The 22,576-nt window shown below is 41.2% G+C and overlaps 1 protein-coding gene across 4 annotated transcripts in view; it reads right to left on the bottom strand.

Annotated features, from left to right (window-relative positions):
- The window catches only part of TPK1 (thiamin pyrophosphokinase 1), a 320,623-nt gene that overhangs the window by 177,869 nt on the left and 120,178 nt on the right, over positions 1-22,576 (bottom strand). For all 4 annotated transcript variants that reach the window (XM_074900881.1, XM_074900880.1, XM_074900883.1 and 1 more), the window contains one exon: positions 20,558-20,627. In XM_074900881.1, the coding sequence (XP_074756982.1) occupies positions 20,558-20,627 (70 nt within the window). The remainder of the gene's footprint in view (positions 1-20,557; positions 20,628-22,576) is intronic.

Below are 22,576 nucleotides of genomic sequence, written 5' to 3'. Positions count from 1 at the left end.
AAAGAGATACTGATCCTAAGCACAACATACAACAGCTATCATAACAATCACAGGAGTCTGCCCTGGGTTGTATCTCTGGTGCAGACCTAGAAGTCTTAATTCTTGAGAAAGAACTAACAGCAAATACATCAAGGCAGCAAATTTCCGCAAGACGTCAAGGTCTGCAAATAACACTTCCTTCAGATCACTTTAGAAGACATCTGCCACTGTGAAGTCTTAACTACAGAAATCCCTAACAAGCACCAAGAATCTGCAGCCGTGTGCTAAAATCATCACTAGGTCCCAATCCTTCCAACCCGCACACGTTGCCAGAGTACCTCGCTCAGCACACGTAACCAGCAGCTCACCCCTCTGGGGAGAGGGCTGCTCTGCATCAGCTCCATCTGAAACCAGGCAACACAGCTGGCGAGTCGGAACCCACACGGAGTTCCACACAAACTGATGCTCAGAAGCAAATTTATGCTTGTAAGTACGCAAGTCAGACTTTGCAGATGAGAAGAGGATGTCAAATTAATGTTTTAGATTTTACTACATTTAAAACTGATCAATTTTCCAAATTACCGATTCTACTAAAAAAGAAAACCACAAGAAAAATCTCCAAGAAAGTGCAAGCACGACCAAGAGAATTGAAAAGGGCACTGTGAAAGGTCCCAAAGGCTACATTGAGAACTTGGTCGACTGAAGTGTACATAAATCTGAGCTAGCTTTAAAGTAGCTCAGAGACTGGTAGTAGAGTAGTTAGAATGGCAGTGGTTGCCGTGCTTGCTTCCTGTACAATACCAGCTTCAGACGTAACACTCTGTGTTCAAGAAACAAGTGTGTGTGTGTGGTGGGTTGATCCTGGCTGGACACCGGGTGCCCACCAAAGCTGCCCTATCACTCCCCTCCTCAGCTGGACAGGGAAGAGAAAAAATAACGAAAGGTGTGTGGGTTGAGATAAGGACAGGGAGAGATCACTCACCCATTACTGTCACGGGCAAAGCAGACTTGACTTGGGGAAATTGGTTTAATTTATTACCAATCAAATCAGGGTAGCATAATGAGAAATAAAACCATATTTTAAAAACACCTTCTTCCTCAGGTTTCTAGTCCCAATTTCTCCACCTCCTCCCCGCCAGCAGCAGGGGGACGGGGAATGGGGGTTGTGGTCAGTTCATCAGACGTTGTCCCTGCTGCTCCTGCCTCCTCAGGGGAGGACTCCTCACACTCGTCCCCTGCCCCAGCGTGGGGTCCCTCCCACAGGAGACAGTTCTCCATCATCTTCTTCCCTTGGGCTGCAGCTGTTCACGGCCTGCTCCAGCGTGGGTCCCCGCCGCGGGGTGCAGCCCCTCAGGCACAGCCTGCTCCAGCGTGGGTGCCCCACGGGGTCACAAGTCCCGACAGAAACCTGCCCCAGCGGGGGCTCCTCTCTCCGCGGGGCCACAGCTCCTGCCAGGAGCCTGCTCCAGCGCGGGCTGCCCACGGGGGCGCAGCCTCCTTCGGGCGCCCGCCTGCTCCGGCGTGGGGCCCTCCCCGGGCTGCAGGTGGGTCTCTGCCCCCCCGTGGGCCCCCCTGGGTGCAGGGCACCGCTGCCTCCCCATGGGCTGCCCCACGGGCTGCGGGGGAACCTCTGCTCCGGGCCTGGAGCACCCCCTGCCCCTCCTGCGGCACCGACCCTGGGCTCTGCAGAGCGGTTTCTCTCACATGTTCTCACCCATCTCCTGGATGCTGTTCCACAGTGGGGTTTTTCCCCCTTTCTTAAATACATTATCCCAGAGGCGCTCCCACTGTCGCTGATGGGCTCGGCCCTGGCCAGCGGTGGGTCCCTCTTGGGGCGGGCTGGCTTTGGGCTTTGGCTCTGTCGGACATGGGGGAAGCTGCTGGCAGCTTCTCACAGAAGCCACCCCGTAGCTCCCCACTACCAAAACCTTGCCACACAAACCCAATACATTGTGTGTGTCCACCTCCCCAAATCCATTAATCAGACTAGGGTGCTATAGTGAGTTTGCATGAATGCAAGTAGATATGTGCTACTACAGCTGTTAAGTCTTTAATACCCAGACTGTGGCTGGGACATATCGACCAAACTCCAACTATCTGTGGCTTAAGCTGGCTGTTGTCATTAATGTTTCATCCAAGGCAAGGAAACATTACTGTGGAGGGAAGGTTTGAAAAGAACCTGAGCCAGCCCTCCAGTTTGTATCTGCAGTATTTAGCTTACTGTCACTTCCTAATATAGTATTTAGGGCACAAATGATAGCATTTAGATAACTACCTAGCTGACAGATATCAAATCCAGGCAGGTAAATGTATAAATATAGTGCTTATTCATAAATGGCAATCACAGAAAAAACTGCACACATGACTGAAGCATTAGAATCATAACAAACGTGCACATGATAATATAGAGTTCTCTGTTCTCAGTCTCTCCTCTCCCCAGTCCTCCTCCTTGTCCTCTTTTTGTCTATGTGGGTTAAAAACACCCTCAGACAGAAAATCCCTCATTTCAGATAAATAACACATAGTCCAAAGAGCTCTCATCTTGGACTCTGTGCAAATAATTTTCTATCTGGTAGAGTAGCTGAAAAAAAAATTAATACAAATTCTAGTGCTGTTGGTGGCCTGCTTATCATAAAGAATTTTTAACAATACCTCCTGTATCAACTTCCTGATTTATTATGATTTAAAAAATATTTATAAACCCCTTAACTGCTATCCTACTAAGTTCTATTATTGTCACTACCACTTTCATTTAATGTTTTATTAAATTCCAACACACTAATTAACTTTTTTTACAGGATCAGAAATAGATCTTAAGGACACAGATCTACCTATAAATAATACAAATGCCATCATGAGCTCTTATTAAAAGCTATTCCCGTTATATATAGTGATAGTAGTTGTCCCTTAGGGAAGACATTCCAAGGTCTGATACCCCTGCAGCCATTTATGCTATAAGAAGGGAGAGGAGAACTCTGAGTGGATGCAGCACTGGAAGTGCTTTGGGAAAGTCTGGACACAGATGAGTTACGAATCAGACACTCTGAATTAGTGAGTACTGGGATGCTCTAGGAGTAGCCTGAAGACCACCACAGGTGACAGTGTAATGTAACCATCATTAGAGGTGTCACTTAGCAGAAGAGTGAGGTTCTGGATGATAGCATGGCCCATTCCTTCAGTGTAAAATTCACAACTAGATTTTTCCATTTTAATCGCAGTCCTCCTGAAGATTAAAAGAGAACTCTATTTCATTGTAAGCAAAACCATCAGCTAATTCCTAGACAGTTAAATACCTTGTTAAGCTCAGATGCAAAACAAGCCTGCACCAGCCAGTTACAGCCAGCTAGTAACAAACACGAATTTGTATATACATGCTGATAAAAAGGCACAAAGGTTCTGGACAATTCCCACCTTCAAATTCAGCTCGGTGCACTCGAGGAGGTGTGGCACACCTACTCTCTTTCTAGGGAGTGATGGCTGGCATCCTTCACACTGCAGCAGCTTTTGGGGATCCCATCACCAGTGTTTCTGGCAACATGGCTCCCTAACTTTCTAAGACACCACCTCCGTTACCTAGGTCCATTATAGAGAGTGAGACGGTGAACACAAACTCCCCTCTCAGAGCCCTGGGACCACAGCCAGGTCCAAGGCCCAAGAAGACAAGCTGCAGCATCAATGAGCCAATGAAGCATTTCTAGAGGCTGGGCTATGGAATTAAAAAGCAATTTCTTTTCAATTGTACTTCTGGCTGATGTCAGTGCATGGAAGGGCTGATGTAAGGTAGAAGGATGCTCAACATTTACAGAATTTTGTAAATGCAGGTTCCTAGATTCATACCTATGCTTTATCTAGCCCAAGAACGAGTAGTCACAAGCTGTTTTCCCCATCCCTTTCTTTCACAAAGTGGGAAAACCAGTCTATAAACACATCTTTCAGATGAAACAAAAAATTAAAATAATTAAATTCTTTTAAAACACAGAAGTAAGGAATTAAAACTAAAACGTACTGGTAACCCATGCTTATGTCCTCTAGATTCCTATAATAGATTCAGAGATTAAAATCATTCACTCTTCAGAGATAACAGAGTGAAGCAAGACAGTGTCTGAATCAGCTGATTTACAGTGATGGTTGAGGGAAAAAAATAAAGAAAAATAAAGAAAAATCTACATTTGTATTGACAACTTGTCTGTGGCCCTGTGCCAAGATCCTGCCTAATATACTTGAACATACTGAAACATTAAACCCCAGAAGCACAAGAACAAAAAGGGAAATTTTGATGAGCTCTTAAACAGGGTCGTGAACATGACTGTATTTCTGCTGGTGCTACAGAAAGAAGTCAAAACTTGCAACGGCTTTTCCAGTGTGAACGTGGCAAAGAAAGCACTTTCCACTCTGATTAAAAATAAGATCCTGCAGACCGGGGAAGGCATCACCCTCCTGATGAAAGCCCTCTTCAGCATGTCAGGAATGCTATTAGAGTTCTCGAAACCACTCCCGAGGTGTATTATGATCACATATATGCATGACAGCGCTGACCACTTAATCCCCCTTCTGTCATAGGCAAGTTGGAGAATAAAAATTACACTGACACCCAAGGGTATTTTATAATAGAATACAAAATAAAATAATAAATTTGCAGATGATTTTGGCTTTGCCTCATGGTACTGAATTATATACCAAATATTCCTGGCCTCTCATTCATTACTATTTAATTACAACAGAACACCTTTCTTTCAGAATTAATTAACCTCTGAAAGCAGTCTATGACCTTGGGACCCTCCTGCACACTTGCAACACGCTGTTAGAATATTGCTCTGCCAGTAAACACTTCCTTTAATGCTGAGATCTAATGAAATGCACAGGTTTTTATGGGGAACACACGAAATATGAGAACCCTGCATGCGGTCACTTAATGAACAGGAGCTAGAGCATTATCAATTAGAAACATAAATCGATCCTAGATTAAGGTTAGAAGATGCCACAAGTGTTTCTCTGGAGGACAGGCTCATTACAGTAAACCTGATCATGGATGTTCATCCCTATTACTTTCCCTGTGGGGCAGAGAAGAGGGAGTAAGGAAACAAGAAGGGATTTGCCCATGTAGTTCCTATTTGTTTAAGCCAGCAGAACCTTAAGCGTCCCACCAAGCCCAATGACAGCAGTGCAGCATGGTTCCAGCTCCTGTCTTTGTCAGAAATTGCTGTTCAATCTGAAACACTTTGACTCTAAAAGGAAATCAGAGAGCAATAACCTTTTCACAAGATGAGAGGCAGAACCACAGCCCATGCAGTCGCTTTCATTGCTTTGCTGAAAAGCTTCAAATGATGGATCAATGTTGGCCCCTTGGTGCCAATCAGAGTAGATGCTTGCAGAGTGGGTGCGGGTTCAGTAATTCACTTGCTAGCAATGTTAACTCTTCAAAACGGATTCTTCATCATGCTGAGAATTCCCTCTGAGAGCTAAAACCTCCATCAATCCATGCATGCTCCTCACACGATTCCCTCCTGTACAAAACCACCCCAAAATCACCTTATGCACGGTTTTCTTTTTTCCTAAAATTAAAAGCATCAGAAAGATGAGACATTGACACCCGCATCTGTCACTTTCTTAATTAAAAGTATTTGTTGTCAACCCTTGCAGATGATGTTTTAACAAAAAAAAAAAAAAAAAAAAAAGGCACTGAATTGTTTACTGACACTTTTTCAGTTGTATTTTTGGGACAGTCTGTCTTTCTCTCACCACTCAAAACACATTAATGCGCACAATTCCAATCTGATCTGTCATCAGCATTTAACATGCCTGCTGCAGCTTATAAAATTAGAAAACATCAATCCTCCCACAGATACTGCTGGAACTTGCAGAGGCAAATCAAATTTTTGTCTTTACTACTATAGAGCCTTCCTTTCTTTCTTTCTTGTGACAGAATAAAGGTGGCTCCACTGGAGCTATTAGCTTGGTTTATTCCAGAGACGACTCTTCAGCTTTACTAGCAAAAACATTTTTACTCCCTTCCCATCCTTTTCCTTGTACCTTGTTTTTCTCCCTCCCTTACAGTTTTTGCATTTTTTAGATTATGCCTGTGCCAACTGTCACCTAATCCGTTTAGCTCTCCTAAACACTGAGGCAAAAACCCTGCTGACAGAGAAACAGAAGTATTCAGAGTTCTGTTGCATCAGTGCATAAAGACCACATAATTTCAAGCCCTTGCAGAGTGAGTTCACTTCTGCACAGAGGAGATGACAACCGCAGGCACTTTATTCACTGCCATTGCTACCTACTGTGTCATTGTTTTGTACATCAAGCACTCTAAAAAGATACCTTTTCTAGCCCTCTGATCCTTATCAATCCTCTTCACTGCCATCCTAGTAGCTCTCTCCACACTAACGGGATAATCCAGTACCATGATGCAAATCCCTAATACTGCCTTCATTTAGACATTCACTTTTCTTTATCCATAATGCTTATAATGAATAAATGAAGGGGAACACCTACATGATTATTTACTGCTTCTATTATTTTATATATGCCAGACACCTTTTACACAGAGATCAAATCACTGAAAGACACACTGATGGAAATACAGAGCAAACTGCATGCACATGTGTACTCTGATCCAAAACATCTTACCTAAACATCCCCGTTTACCACATGAGGTGTGTACCTAGAATGGGCCACTCAGATTCAGTTTCAGAAGAAACAACTTGTTCTAGCTGGAGTTTCTTAATAACCAGGGAAAGCCAGGCAGTTTGAGAGTCAAGCAGCTTGTGTAAGTGGCATATCCCTCAAGAGTTACTAGACCAAGAACACTTTATTGCTATAGGATGAATTTCATTCCTTGTGTTACTGCTTCCAAAGACTATTCTGAATATTCTGATCACTGCGTGGGCACCACAAAGTAATTCCAAATACAGTAAGCAGTAGTAATTTCTAACTATTGCCAATGCTGGCTTCAAATATGAAATCAGAATAATAGATGCTCAAACACACAGCTAAAAGTTGTTTGTTTGTTCTTTTAAAGCACAAGGGATAAAAATGAATTATGTCCCGGGTTCTGGAAGACCTGGTGTCATGGTTTACCCCAGCTGGTGACTAAGCACCACACAGCCTCTCACTTGCTTTCCTCTAGTGGGATGGGGGACAGAATCATAAGGATAAAAGTGAGAAAACTCATGGGTTGAGGTAAAGACAGTTTAGTAGGCAAAGCAAAATCCACATGGGAAAGCAAAACAAAATAAGGAATTCATTCACTACTTCCCATCAGCGGGCAGGTTCAGCCATCTCCAGGAAAGCTGGGCTCCTTCACATGTAACTCTTACTTGGGAAGACAAAACACCATCACTCTGAATGTCCCTCCCTCCTTCCTTCTTCTTCCCCCGGCTCTGTGTGAGCACTGCTCAGCAGTAACTAAAACATCCCTGAGTAATCAACACCGTTTCCAGTACAAATCCAAAACATAGCCCCATATCAGCTGCTATGAAGAAAATTAACTCTGACAAATTTGGTGCCCTCTACAATGGGGTTACAGCACTGGGGGTAAGGGAAGAACAGCTGACAACATCTACCTGGACTTGTGCAAAGCATTTGACACTGTCCCACACAACATCCTGGTCTCTAAATTGAAGAGACATGGGTTTGAAGGATGGACCACTTGGTGGATAAGGAATTGGCTGGATGGTCGCACTCAAAGAGTTGTGGTCAATGGCTCAACGTTCTAGTGGAGAACAGTGACAAGTGGCGTTCCTCAGGAGTCGGTGCTGGGACCGGCGCTGTTTAACATCTCTGTCAGTGACATGGACAGTGGGACTGAGCGCACCCTCAGCAAATTCACCAACACCACCAAGCTGTGTGGTGCGGCCGACACACTGGAGAGAAGGGATGTGCCATCCAGGGGGACCTGGACAGGCTGGAGAGGTGGGCTGGAGCAGCTCCCCTGTGAGGACAGGCTGAGAGAGTTGGGGGTGTTCAGCCTGGAGAAGAGAAGGCTCCGGGGAGACCTTAGAGTGGCCTCCCAGTAATTAAAGGGGCTACGGGAAAGATGGGGAGGGACTCGGGATCAGGGGCTGTAGGGATAGGATGAGGGGTGATTGTTTTAAACTGAAAGAGGGGAGATTTAGATTAGATATAAGGAAGAAATTCTTTCCTGTGAGGGTGGTGAGACACTGGCACAGGTTTCCCAGAGCAGCTGTGGCTGCCCCCTCCCTGGCAGGGTTCAAGGCCAGGTTGGACGGGGCTTTGGGCAACCTGGGCTAGTGGAAGGTGTCCCTGTCCATGGCAGGGGGGTTGGAACTGGATAGGCTTTAAGGTCCCTTCCAACCCGAACCATTCTATGGTTCTATGCCAGCCAAAACCAGCACACCTGATTACTGACAAAGTAGCAGCGAGATTCTCACTCTCACTCCATCCTTTTCACAGGCTGTTGGAAAAGGACCAGGCTGCTGAAAACATTAGATCCAGCTGTGGCAGTTTCCCTGCTTGCAATCACCATGGAGAAGTGATGCATCACATAAAGCATTAATTACAGTGCAAGAATTCAGGGCAATGTATGGGAAGTGTGTAATTCCTTAGACATCTAGAGCTTAATCCCTTCACAATTATGTTAACACAAGAGCCTGAATCTGTACAAAAGGTGATCTGTGTCCCTATTTGGCAACTACAGGCCTTATCTATTCCTGTGTTTTGATGTTAAAGAAGAAAAAAATAAGGAACACTAAAAAAAACCCAAAACCAAACCTGTGTTAAAAGCTCAGCTGAAGCTGCACAGAATCTTAGTTTCCCCTCATTCACCAAGTGCATTTCAAGATCCCAGAGAAAACCAAAACTTAATTTTTAACAGAATCTGCATGTTGTATGCCCACAGAAATAGTCACTGCTTAGTTTTGGTTTGTTTTTTCTCTCTAGAATAAAACATACATTTCAACCATGGTGAGGAGCTGTATGCATTCTCAAGTAATATTTGTTTGACCTTTTTATTTTTCAGTCAATTTAGTCCAATATTAATTGTTACTCAGAGGAATAAACCAGAACATCAGTCCAAACCCAATAAAAGCTGTGAGCTTTCTTCCTGAACATGTCTCTTCCTTAATCCATTTCAATACTTTCTTTATGCAGTACATGCATATGTATCTATTTGAGATAAAAGGAATTAATGCCAGACAGATATATATTTATTCTGAATGTGTTTATGATCTGATTGTCTCACACCAGATAGGTATTGTGGTGGTATTCTGAAATTGTCATCTAGACCTTCATCTACTGCTCTCTTCTCTCGCTTCTCTAAAGTTCACTCTTCTAGGCATATTTCTGCAGTGCTAATCTGTTCTTGAGTTGCTTATATGCAAACAAGAGCTTACAAAAAGGTGAGATGAAAAATATTTGCAAGCAAAGGCATTGTCTATGGCATACACAACGAGCTCGCTGTGATATCAGAAACCATCCTACCACCTTAGTGCATGTTTTGGCCCAAACACTCAATTTCTCAGGCTAATAACCCAGATCTGACTGATGTGCTGATACTGGTCCAGAATTCTGCAGAGATCATTCTGCTCATTTAGATGGGATCTGTAGGTAAGCTACTTTCGTTCAGCTTATGCCATTTCCAACTGCCTTTTGACTATCTTTTAACACCACTGCGCCCTGTATTTTAACTTGTTAGCCAAAATGATCTTTCATCCCTTGCTCAAAACTCAGAATTCTCTACATTTCTCTGTAATGGACATTCACTATGGTTTTCAGGTACATTGCCTAAAAGTTTCAAATAATAAAGTCTGTATGCAAGACAGAGACAACAAATTATCTCATTTTTTAAAAATACAACTGAATCAAAGCATTAGAATACTTTTTCTCCTCCATTTTGCAAAAATAAAGCCCAGATTGATACCTAAATAAGGCATGTAGTATGTTGCTTGCCTCTAGAGGAGTGTGCACACTCAGAAGTGTGACCTTTATATGAACTATGAGTTGGGGGAGAAAATTTGAGTTTCTCTAAATATAAATGTACGCAAGAGCAGCTTTGAAGGTACCACTGTACACATTATCCACACGCTTGAGCAAATTATTTTCGGTAGCAGAACAAGACTGGCTCTATGATGTCTCAGGGCTTTTTTACTGAGGATTAATCCACATGTCTTCAGTTATGGAATTTGTAGAGCTGCCTGGCAACCTTACCTAGTCCATCTGATTAATCAGTGCTCGACCCTTCATGTGGACGGCTTTGCAACTGGTTCTGCAGTTTTTGCTCCATGGCTTGTCCTCATCAGAAAAGGCACAGAGTACTCATCACTTGGCCCTAGTTAATTTGTAAACTATTCTCACTTATCAACTGTAATAAGTAGCCTTGATCATAGTTTGAGAACACAGTTCCTTGCTCTTGGTAGCATTTTCTAATGAAAGAAAACAACTGTAGCACAAAACATTTTAAAATTAAAAGATGAGTCTGTTTGCAAAATGGAAACACTCGGAATACAATTAGATTTAAAAACAAGTCTTAGAAGAAGAACTAGGAAAAATAGTTTAAAGATAAATGGATTTATATTTTTGAAGTTTTACTTCTTATTATATTCTATAATGCATAAAGTCCGCCATTCACAAGATACTGGCTTCACTAACACTAATTTTAAACAGATTTTAAGTATACAATCATCTGTTCTCAAAATAAAGGTGCCCATTTGAATGCAAATTGTTAGAAGTCAGAACTTCTGACTTCCACATATTTATAAAAAGAGAGCAGTCTACTAAAGAAAGAGAATAGCAAAGAAAAACCAAGAAATAAACATCCAGAATATGTTTACGCTTCAACAATCACTAATAAGTTTACTGAAAGAGAATTTTAGAGACAGCAAAAACCAATCTGAATAATTTATCTATGGGTGTTATTTGTGTTCAGTCTCATTATGTAATATTCTGTAATTTGAAGTCACCTGGAAGGGACTATACCTTCTGTCTCTAGGAATTTTCTAGACTTTGAAAAAAACCAGCCATAAAAGTGAACATATGCTATAGCACTACCAATCCTTCCCTAAATCTCTGAAAGGCAACAGTGCAGATCAGTCAACTTCAAGGTCATTTATTAACATTTTAAGGCATGGATAGCACACGCATTTCTCTGCTCCCAGACTGAATGCCGATCTTGGCATTCTTCTCAGTCTTAACACAGTTTCTTTCAAATCTAAGATCCCTCTTGCCATGCGCAATATAAAGTTCGTATTTTAAATTTTAAATGACAAGTACTATTGCAGCAAAGACCCAGACTGGTTTGAAGCTTGTAAGAACTTTCTAGTTTTGCTTTGTTTCAAACAGAGGAAAACTCCTGCCCCCCCAGCCCGCCCCAAACACTTGTAAAAAGTATTGCTCTATAAAAGCAAGCATTGCCTGCCTAATACTTCATTTCTATTGATGTTCAGAGATTCAAAAGAAACACGGGCATACATTTCAACCTAACGCTACACACAGAGCCCACTTTCCCTGGATCTTGAGAATTACTCCTTAGGCACAGTGAACCGAAACACTATAAAGTGCAGAGTGCTCTTAGGCCAGCTCAGGACTCTTTTCCGAGCTGCTTTTTCCAGTGTGACTCAATGCACAGATATTTTATCACTACAAAGTCCTAACTTCTAGCATCGGGGTGGCGATAAATGATTTTTACCATGTCATAAAGCCAGAAATCACCCAGATGGCGGTGACATTCCTCTACTTACAGTACACTAGGGGCACAGATACAGCTATTTGAAGAAGAAGCTGAAGCAATAGAAACCCTCTGATTGAGAGACCTGGGATTAACTGGAAGTGTCCCTATATTCTCCTTCCCTCAGCCACTTTTTTCTCTTGTTTTTTCCAGAATTACTGTTCTGGACAAATCGTGACCCTTTGTTTTCCTGGTTGGCAATCATAACTTGGCTTATGGTGCTCCTACTGGGACAGCACAGTTTTATGGGCAGAGCACCTTGCTAGCAGCCAGAAGACCTGGTTTCGATGTCAAACTATCTGTTTTGTATTTGCTCAGCACTCCATTTTCCCAGACTTTTGTCCTGGTCCTTCCCATGTACTTCTTAACAAGATTAGGATCATTCCAGAAAAGCAGAGTCTCACACTTTAGTGTGTTGACATGGCCAAAAACAACAGAGTCCTAATGCTATCTGTGAATGTCTCAAGGTATCAAAAAACACCCCAAAACAAAACTGTGGATTTATGCCAAAACGTGCAGGTACCTTGAGTGCTAATGGAGATCACGTCTGCCTCCACCTAGGACCTACTATTCCTTATTAAAAACTGATTTCAGGAGGAATGACACCTGGCCCTTTAATAGGCTCAAGTTATAACAAGGAAATAGCAGAAACTGATGAGACCATGTGAACCAGGACAGAATTTTAGCCCTTTTTGATGGCTATTTGCCCACATTTTAAAGGTGACTGACTAAGAATCTGAGAGGATTTGGTAACGCACTGGATGAGCAAACTGGGAACAAAAGAAAGGTCTTGATTCCCAGTTCTCCATTTTAATCAGTAGACAATACTCTCACTATTACTCTAGATGAAACCTCGTATATCACCTCTGCTACTTGTGATTCATATTCAGAAGTTCTACCTATGAGCGCTTTTCTTTTTTAGTCTTCTGTAAAGAAAGCATGGTCCTGTACTAAGGCAGTAACTTACTTTTGTTGTCTCCTGAAATAAAAGAAACAAGGCATGCACTCATCTGTGTACATGCATGTACATCAGGGATGAAGAGCTAGCCATTTCACAGCCTCTGTAAGAGTATGATGAAACTAAGCCTTCTTTCTGACAGAGGTTTAACTTTCAGGAGTCACAACAATGGGCAACACTGTCACCTCCCATCATTATTAGCTATCAATATTACCATTATTCTACAATTTCCATCTCGACTAGAAAAAGCAACAGAAATTCAACATACAGAGTAACTTAATCTCAACGAGATTCTGCTAATAGTTAGAAGCCCATTTGCTTTTTTTTTTTTTTAACCAGATGATAATCTGCTGTTTGATTTTTCAGGTGAGAGGATGGTGGAAAAACCTGTGTCTGTTTTCTGTTATGGTTTATGTATATAGTAGTAACAACAATTAGAGCACCTCCAAGTAAATCTAGCTGTAAAACAGCTCTTACAGATAGTTGCTGGTGTCTCCCTCAAAATAGATCTCCACTTCGTGTGATCTGCAAAACATAGTACTTCTGCCTGTCCTAAAATTCCTATCTCAACTATGGCTATGTAACTCCCGGATTTTTCCTTTATAGTATCTGATGACTAACTGAAGAGAAATAAAGCACTATAGTGTCTTAGTCAATAACTCGAGAAGAATACATACTCCTGGTCTGGCTTTATACTGCTGTTTAATATCAAGATGAACCCAGCAGTAAAATAAGCACCAATGATTTTCACCTCTCATCATTTCAGTGAACATTTGATTCAGAAACCCGATAAGCCTGATATGCCTAGTGATGTTATTGCACTCGTACTTTCAGGAAACACCTCCCAGTACAGGAAGCTAATCCTGGTTTAAGTTGGACGACCGAATCTATGAGTATCTCTCGATACGTCAATCCTTCATCGTTTCTGAAACAAACTTTGAATTATATTTAAGCGTGTGGCTACTGGAATGAAAATGTATTTGAAAATGTAATTGAGTGTAAGTAATTAAATTGAAGATATAAATGAAAAAAGCCAAAAACTAGATGATCTTAATGTATCTCGAGAATTTCTCATCTGCATTACCTGAAACAAACACATTATGTAACTCCAAATGGCTTCATCTTTCCAAACACTGAGATATAAGTTGCTTTGGGTTTTTTGAAATTTGTTGGTACTTGGATGTTTTTTAAAGTAAGCTAGGGTTTAAAAATTGATCCCAAGTCAGGTATTTCCCTAAAGGAGCAGACTGTGAATAAGGATGGGTTTTCTGAACACTCCTGCAGAATTTATTAGGATAAACTCAAGATCCTGATTTTGATCTTTAAACACTGCTACAGTTTTTAGGTCAGGCAAAAATGCCTGATGAAAAAGATTTCCTTAAACCATTTGACAAATAAAGCAGTGCTTCAGCTTTCAAATTTCTTGGTCTTCAGACTGTAATCCCTCATTTCAAAGAACTCTTCACCGCCAGCAGCAACAGGAAAGCCATTTCAAATAGTTTTGACCTCGCAGATTCAGAGGCCATTTTTTAAAAAAACGTTACTGAAACATATCCTTATATCAACATTAATAAAACAAAAAACTTCACATGTGTAATCCTTTCACATCCTCCCCAAAACATACAATGAATAGATTTTAAGAACAAGAAAAGACCATTGTACTCTTGTAGTATAATTCTACACTCAGAAAATCTCATTCAATGTTTTCTGCATCAGTGCCCTAAATTTTGCCTGAATATAAGATAGCTTAAAAACAATATCCAGTTTAATTTGAAGAGTTCAAGCAAAGAATTCCTCTCAACCCTACATTAAGCTACATCAATGGCTAATTACCTTCATAAGTACTGTATTTCTAATCCAATATGGAACACAATGAAGTATATATGAATTTCTCACTCTATAATACTATTAGGGACCCATATTTCCATGAGTAGAAGGTTATTCAGGAAACCAGACAAAAGATCTCATTTTACATTTTGCTAGGTGTTGCCCCGCTGTTTCTTTTTTGTTGATCTTGACAATGGAGACAGTGGTTTCCAAGATCAGGCAAATTCAGTGTAAGTTATAAATAGCCAGTTGAACTATCCAACAAAAGTAAGACAGGATGGCTGGTGAATTTGCACTACTGGCCCTCAATAATGGCCAAAACTCACACATGAAGCCATCAAAATATACAGACAATTCCAGTATGAGTTATCTTTCCACCTTTCACACAAGCAAACATATGATGACTTTTCCTCATGAAAGTTACACTAGCTTAGTCTTCCTATGCAAAGGTTAGACCTATAGTTTCCTTTTCAAGCTTCTGAAGCAAAATAAAGCCCTGAGAAATACTTGCAGCATGTGGAAAACCATGATGAGTTAGAGATCCGTGTGCAGCTGCAGAGCTACAATCTTCCCGGGATCATGGAAACATGGATGGAGTGTTGCAATGAGGTGATGCAGGCTCTTTAGGAGGGACAGAATGGGAAGATGAGGAGGAGAAGTTGTTCTCTATGTGAGAGAGCATCTGGAGTGCATGGAGGTCTGCCTGGGGATGGATGAAGTTAGGCAAGCTAAAGCCCAAATGGAATTGAATCTGGCCAGGGATGTCAAAGACAACAGAAGGGCTCCTATAAGTAAGGTGACAAAAGGAAGACTAAGAAAAATGTGGGCCAACTGCTTAACGAAATGGGAAAAGGCTGACATCATGAATGCCTTCTTTGCCTTAGTCTTTGCTAGCAAGACCAGCCTTCAGGAATCCCAGAATCAGAAACCAGGGGGAAAGACTGGAGCAAGGAAAATGTACTCTTGGTGAAAAATAGTGAAGCAAAATGGATGCATATAAGTAAGATGGGATGCACACATGAGTGCTGAAGTCATTGCAAAGCCACCCATTACAATCTTCAATCAATCGTGATGACTGGCAGAAGTGCTCAAAGACAGCAAGAAAGCAAATGTCATTCCTGTCTTCAAGAAGGGCAAGAAGGACTCTGAACTACAGGCTGGTCAGCCTCATCTCAGTCCCTGGGAAGGTGACAGAGCAGCTAACCCTGGAAACCATTTCCAGGCATGTGAAGGACAAGAAACTGCTCAGGAGTAGTCAGCTTTGAAAAATCTGATATGTCTAAATTTATTCATTGATATTTACAAATAGAAAGTCAGTAATTGTAAACTGTAAAATTAAGATTTCTATTTTCCACTTTAGTTTTTCAACACAAAGCCTAGGACACAGAAGAGTTTATTAAATGCAAGTTAAAGAAGTAACATCACCTTGTACAACCAATACTCTTGATTGATTCTGAGTGAATCTTTGGAGGTAGAGAGAGGTGTCACTGGAAGACAAACTTTATATAGCAATCTGTATTCTTGATTATGCTTCTAAAAAGATTTTTGAGGTCAATGTTTGAAATTTAGCAGCTACATCAACTGGAAACGTTTACAGAACTTGTTCCTAATGTTCAAACACACATGTAGAGCTTCTTGGAGCTGCCTCCCTGCACACCCAGTTCAGAGAATAATTATGTAGTAGCAACTGCATTTTCGTGCATCACCTAAGTTGACCTCATGTACGGTTTTTTATGTAGAAAATGCTACAACAAAATACACAACCATTTTTCAGTTTCACTGTGTTTTGCCAATTATTAAGCCTAGCATAAAAGACACAGCCAGCATAAAGATGAACCAATAACCAAATTGTATTTGATACAAAAGGGTCAGTACATGGGTGAGCGCTGGGGGTACAAACAAGTCAGTCAGATTATACATAATTGACATCAATTCCACTGACCCCAACAACGACACCACACGACCAACAATGGGTGGAATAAATGGTGAAATGCAGTCTCCCATAGAAGGGACGGGAGACAACCAAGTCAAGAAGCCAAATATGTAATACCAAGGAAGCCACATACTGAATCTCTACACAGCCTGCGTTTACAAAAGCCAGGCCTGACTGGAGCCCAGTCCCAGGGAGGCAGGAGGTCCTTCCCCAACAGGGAACTCTGCAGAGGGCATCCACCTCACAGACAGACACTGCCCCTCCTGCAAGTGGTCCCAGCTTTTATCCCTCAGTGGGACACCTGACCCTTGGTTACTGAATGCAGACCCCTGGGGCTCTTTTACCCAATGGCTCTGTCTGCCAGGCCGGCCCCACCCTGGAGGGAAGCCTAAAGGCAAACTCACCCCCCTTTGTGAAGGGCTGTGGGAATCACCCATATGTCAACCTTAATTTGGGGCTTGGGGTTGAAACCCCAGCATTTCACACTGCTATTCTTATACTTTATGCCGTTCACAGAAAGAAACTGGAAGGGTAGCAAAAGTGATTTTGTAGATCTGATATACTGAAATAGTAACCAGAGCCCCGAAAAGCTAGTATTTTTTAGGATAAGAGAAAGAATAATCTTATAGACCCCACCACTCCCCTCTTTAACCTGAAGCTCTTAATGTTGCAAAACTTGAGTACACAATGGATTTGACATCTCTCTGGAAAACAGCATTTGAGACACAAGTACTAATGATTGTTTTTACAGGTGCCGATATGATGGTAGTTTTGAATACATCTTCACCTTCATATAACCCAAAGCCAGTGAAACACAGGTTAATCGATGCCTTAAGATTTAACCAGAAAGCGTTGAGTAAGAAGTTGCTACAGTAGTAGTGTGTTAGTAGTAGTGTGTTATACTGTAGTGTGATACAGATAAGCAAAAACCTAACTCTGAAGTGGCTAACAGTGCTTCATAGCGATTCAAGGAAATAACAGGATAGGCAAGGCAGACAGAATAAGGTAGAGCAAAAAACCCATAAAGATCAGTAACTCACCTTTAACTCTGATTGGCTGCAAATGTTTAGCAATCAACCATGGTTTAGCAGCAATCTTTGTTTCTAAGTGAGAACTGATGTTAACAAAGGAAAATACAGTCTAAGGAAAATAACCTTTCTGGGCTGTAGAGCCAGAGAAAGAAAAGGAACAGAGTGCAGGTATCTGTCCCTTCTTCCCTCCTGCCTTTCTTTTGTCCCCAATACTGACAGCTCACAAGGATGGGCCTCTTTAAGGAAAAGTTATCTTGCCCTTTTGGTTACTCTTCCTACGTGTCCTGCTCTAGAACGAAATTTGTTTTAACACATCATCGAAAAAACAGCATGATTTCTCCTCAGTAGTAGTTACAAAAATGAAGGTTTTCTTGGGTTGGTTGGTTTGTTTTTAAACAAGAACTGGAATTCAGATTCGTTGAGCTAGTTTTTACAGAAACTTATGGGAAAACCAACCAAACACATAAAAATGACACCACAAACACAGATGAAGACATATAACACCTTCTATATGTTAATCTCTGAAGTCAGCCTGCACAGTGCTATAGTGAGGGAGGTGAGAGCTTCCTTTGCTTGATGGGAATAGGTGAACCACTCAAGTACAGAAATAAGTCAAGACACCAATGGAAAAAGTAGAAAAACAGCTGGAGGCAGGAAATTGGGGGCCTGCTGTTGAAGCTACTCTTGCTGCTTTTCACTCAACAGCATAGGCTGACTTAACATGAGAAGCAGGTTCAGGAACTGTCAAGTCTCCCATTGAGCATCTTGCCTAGTTTCAGCGACAGCACCTTAAGATAATTATGAACTAAGTGAAGAGAGGTCAGTAAGAGCAGTAAGAGAAGATGACCAATAAAGAAAGACCAAACAAGCTGGGCATATTTTAGCCAAAAGCAGAGGAAGATGGAGGGGGGGGGCTCCCACTTGACGATTTTTAAGGACCCCTAACTAGTATGCATCAGGAATGGAACACAGGTTTGTCTTCATAATAAAGCAGAGGGAGAGAAGGATCTCTTGAGGCCATTGCTGGGAGCTCATACTTCAGCTGAAGGTTCTGAGGCTGTTGTTCCTCCCTGTGCCCTGGTCACACCCGGCTGGGAGGCACAGAGCCGTCTGGATGGGTTCAGCATCATCCAGGCCCTATATTTTTCTAGGATTTGAAAATGGACTCTTCAAAATAGCAACAAATACTTCACTTATCTCCAAAGGAAGACACCCCTATTACAGTCCCATACTGCAAGCTGTCCTTTTCCCAGAATGTTATCATTTATTCCCATTCTAAAAGATTCTTCACACATTTTGGTGTCACTGAGAATCAAGCCCAAAATATCAATCAAATTCGTTATTATTATATCTCTTGGATATAATAATCTCTCAAGAATTAAAAGACTATAGTTTCTAGGTTTTGATATAACACAATTAGATATCAGGGCTTTGAATAAAATAGAGTTTTAAACAGAAGGTTAAGACAGCATTAAAAAATGATTAGCCTGTTGGTAGAATCTGAGCAGACAGCTCTTTAATAAGACTGGACAGGGAATTTAAAAGAAAATACTTCAGAGAAGTAAATGAATATTCTTTCCAGCAGAATGATTTCTTTAAAGACAAAAATCAAAATTATGCAGGTCTTTTTTTTTGTTTCAGAAGAATCACTTTGAAGGTAAAATATACCTACCCAAAGCAATTAAGATGAGAAGAAGAAAGATAGAGAAAAGGAATACTCCAAGGGCCAAGTATGTAAGACTGAAAGAACTATTCAGTCAAGGTATAATCATCCATTTTCCCCCGAATTATATTTATTTAATATGAACATAAAGGTTTGCAGAAGAGATGAATGGGTTACAGGCGAAGGTAAAATGAGAGCTCTAAAATGTTATTTGGAAAGCATCACCATTATCAAAGAGAACTGCTTGCTGCAAGCCAAACAGATTTCCATTTGAATTCAAGATTAAATTGTGCACAGCTCTGTGTGCAACTGCTAGGAGAAGAGAAATAGGAGATTACAGAAGAAATACTCCTACAACAGTTAGTAGTGCTTGACGGACTCCAGTCTTGGTGTTAGCAGTTGTAGATCTCAGCCATTGAACAGCTGATAAAGAAATATAAAGTTAACTTTCACTTTAAGACTACAGTCTTCCTCTCCAGCTCTGGTCTTTAGTCTGAAGGACAGGAGGAAACCAAGCTTCCCCTGGCCACCATCATACACTTGCCATGAGATGAAACACAAACTATGTGTCAGATTTTGCAGTATGAACAGAATTGTTCACAAGTTTGTAAGTTCTACCCAATACCTGTCCCATTCCTTTGCCCTGACAGTCAGCTTTATTAATTTATTTGCTTATATTACACTATTTATCTATGAATTCTTACTCAAAACAACTAAAAATCCTAAAGACAAGCAAAAAAGACCCTTAGTAACCTCAGATTAAAGAGTGTTCCACTACAAAAATGAGAAAGCACTTGAATGCAGTATTTTGCATCATAATCCCAGCTCAACAATTCTGGGGCAGTAACATGGAATATTTTACAATTTTAAATGCTGCTACAGAAAACAGTAACATATTCTCCTTTCAGTCATATTTCCAACCTGGCATATACGCTTATAGATAACCTCTGTACTTGCCTTTGGTCACGTATGATGTCCTAATGCTAATTTAAAAATAATTAAAAAAGAAAAGTAGATTTCCTATTTTATTACCCATCTCACTTCCCAAAGCAAACAGATTTCCTCTAAGGCCTCACGAGAAGAATGAAGTGGACATATTTTGTTTCCACTCCTGGTGAAAGGCATCAGATGTTCCTCTAGTCAACCCTTGCTAGGGGCACAGCAAGCTCTTTCAGAGGCTGCATCGAAGTCCTAGCTCTGATAGATGCATAAAATAAGACAGACTGAGAGCAGAGCTTTAAAGAGCAAAAAAGACCAATCGGCTTAAGGACAAAAGGTGTTTCAGGCTATCTGTGTGGTTTTAAAAATTGTAGCTGGGAATAAAAATTAAAGATAATGCGAAGAAAATATTATACTACCTGTCACAGTTCATTAAAGTACTGTGCACAGAGCAGGCAGCTACTTCAGTAACTGAACAGATCCTCCATATTTTACTTTCACTGAGAAGAGATGACTTCAATGACTTCAAGTTTACTGTTAAACATACCTGTCCTGGCTTCCTTCTGTGATGTGATAGAGACGATTGGCACCTCCATCAGCACAAGCTCTCAGTGCAGCTGCAAGTGAAGAAAGAGAACATTGATGTATTGGCATTATAAACAAAAACACAAAACCAGTTAGTCCATTACTGACATTTCTGTGTAAACTCAATTGTTCATTGCAGCATAGGGAATAAACTTGAGATTCTCATGTAACTTTTACCTTCCTACACTTGACTACTTCCCTTGTTTCTCTAAACAGACATTTGAACTGGTTTTATTAGACTAGTGCCAATCTTCATCTGACTGTGCCACTCCAAATAGCTTATTTCTATCTATCCTAACCTATTGCCCAGTCAGCTTAAACTACAGGGTGGGGGACAAGTATTCAAAACCTGAGAAGGGCCCATCCATCATGTATGGGCATATGCTTGTCTGAACCCTAAACCTAACAGTCTTCTCACCCAGGCAAAAAGTTCACAATGGTGGCTTTATAATGACTTGCATGAAAACTGTGAAAAACAACAACAACAACAAAAAAGTTAGGCAAGACAATACTTGTTTTCTCTTTTTTTCCCTTCCTATGACACAAACCCGATAACTCTACTACAGTTTCTATACTGTTCCAAAGACTGTTTGAATCATCTGATATAAAGAAGATGGGTTAGGTCTTGGCTTCAAATCTTGAACTATCCTGGTACAAAAGGAACACAACCACAACAATTTTCAGTGCTTCCACATAACTTGGGCACTGAAATGGGCACGTGCCACTAATTCCAATTGTTTCAAACAAGCACAGACATGCAGTTCTCTTGTGACCCCTTTGTTTATACAGGCTTAAGTCAGAGAAAATAGAAAAGTCTAAGACCATTATTACAAAATCAGACATAAATTGGTATATTTTATTCATAAGCATCCCTTTTAATCATCTTTTAACTAACACACAGTTTTTTTCACAAGATTTTAAAAATATGATAAGCTATTAAAGATTGAAAATTAGTGTCTTGTCTTAGCAGTTTTTATCAGTTTTGCTCTGAGATGCACAAGTCAGATAACTGCAGCTCTTGAGATAAAAGAAGCTGCCACTTCCTCACTAGAGCAGAACGTTCCTTTCAGGTCTCAGGGCAGAGAGATCAACTGGTAGACCTGAGGGGGCTGAAAGTCGAGGATGGAGGTGGAGGAGGGGAAGAGAAAAAGAGGAGAGACAAAGAAAAGGAACAGCCTGCCCAAGTTTATGAAAAAAAAAAAAAAAAAAAAAAAGGTGTGAACAATCAGATCAGACACTTCCTGCTGCTGAGAATCCAATTTTCAGCTAAAGCTGCTTTGCTTTGGTGTTTATTTCTCAGTCAGAACCACCTCTCAGCAGTGATAGAAACCTACATTTTTCCTTTTGGCACTCATTAGGTGGGCAATCCACCTCTTCCCCTAGCTTAGCCATCAACAGCCAACCTATACAAACTGGGACAACAAAGTTAATCTCTGCATCAGCTCTCATCTTTAAACCATTCTTTCTTATTTGGCTGCTGAACTCCCACAACAGGGAATGTTCTGTATGGGTATATCCACTACCCAGTACCATGTGACCTTGGCTCAGGTTTTTGGAAAAAAATAAGAAAGCAGGGCAGCACAAAAGCTACCCGTTCATCATAGGTAGCTTTGGGTGCAGCAGCTTCCTTTCCTGCAGGCTGCCAGAATGTGCAGGGCAGGAGAACTAGCACCGCACTCCTCAGTATCTCTCCTAGAACTGCTCCTGCTCCAGTGGCTCCTCTTCTGTCTTGTCCATAGTATTACAGTAATATAAATAAAGCAATATGGCAAGCACCACGTTTCTCAGCCTTCTTGCACAGACCATGCTCTGCTCTGCCTCCTTATCCTACTTTGCCCACTCCTTCCAGCCACTATCCAAACCCATATTAACATGCCAAGGTCAAACAGGTTTGATGCTGACAAATCTTATTAGCTGAGGTCATTTCTAAATTATGGATGGATGGCCAGCCACCTACCATGGTGAGTCACTGCTTCCAGCT

This window comes from Athene noctua, chromosome 2 (assembly GCF_965140245.1).
Source record: "Athene noctua chromosome 2, bAthNoc1.hap1.1, whole genome shotgun sequence".
Lineage (NCBI taxonomy): Eukaryota > Metazoa > Chordata > Aves > Strigiformes > Strigidae > Athene > Athene noctua.
This window is presented reverse-complemented; position numbering and strand designations above follow the sequence as displayed.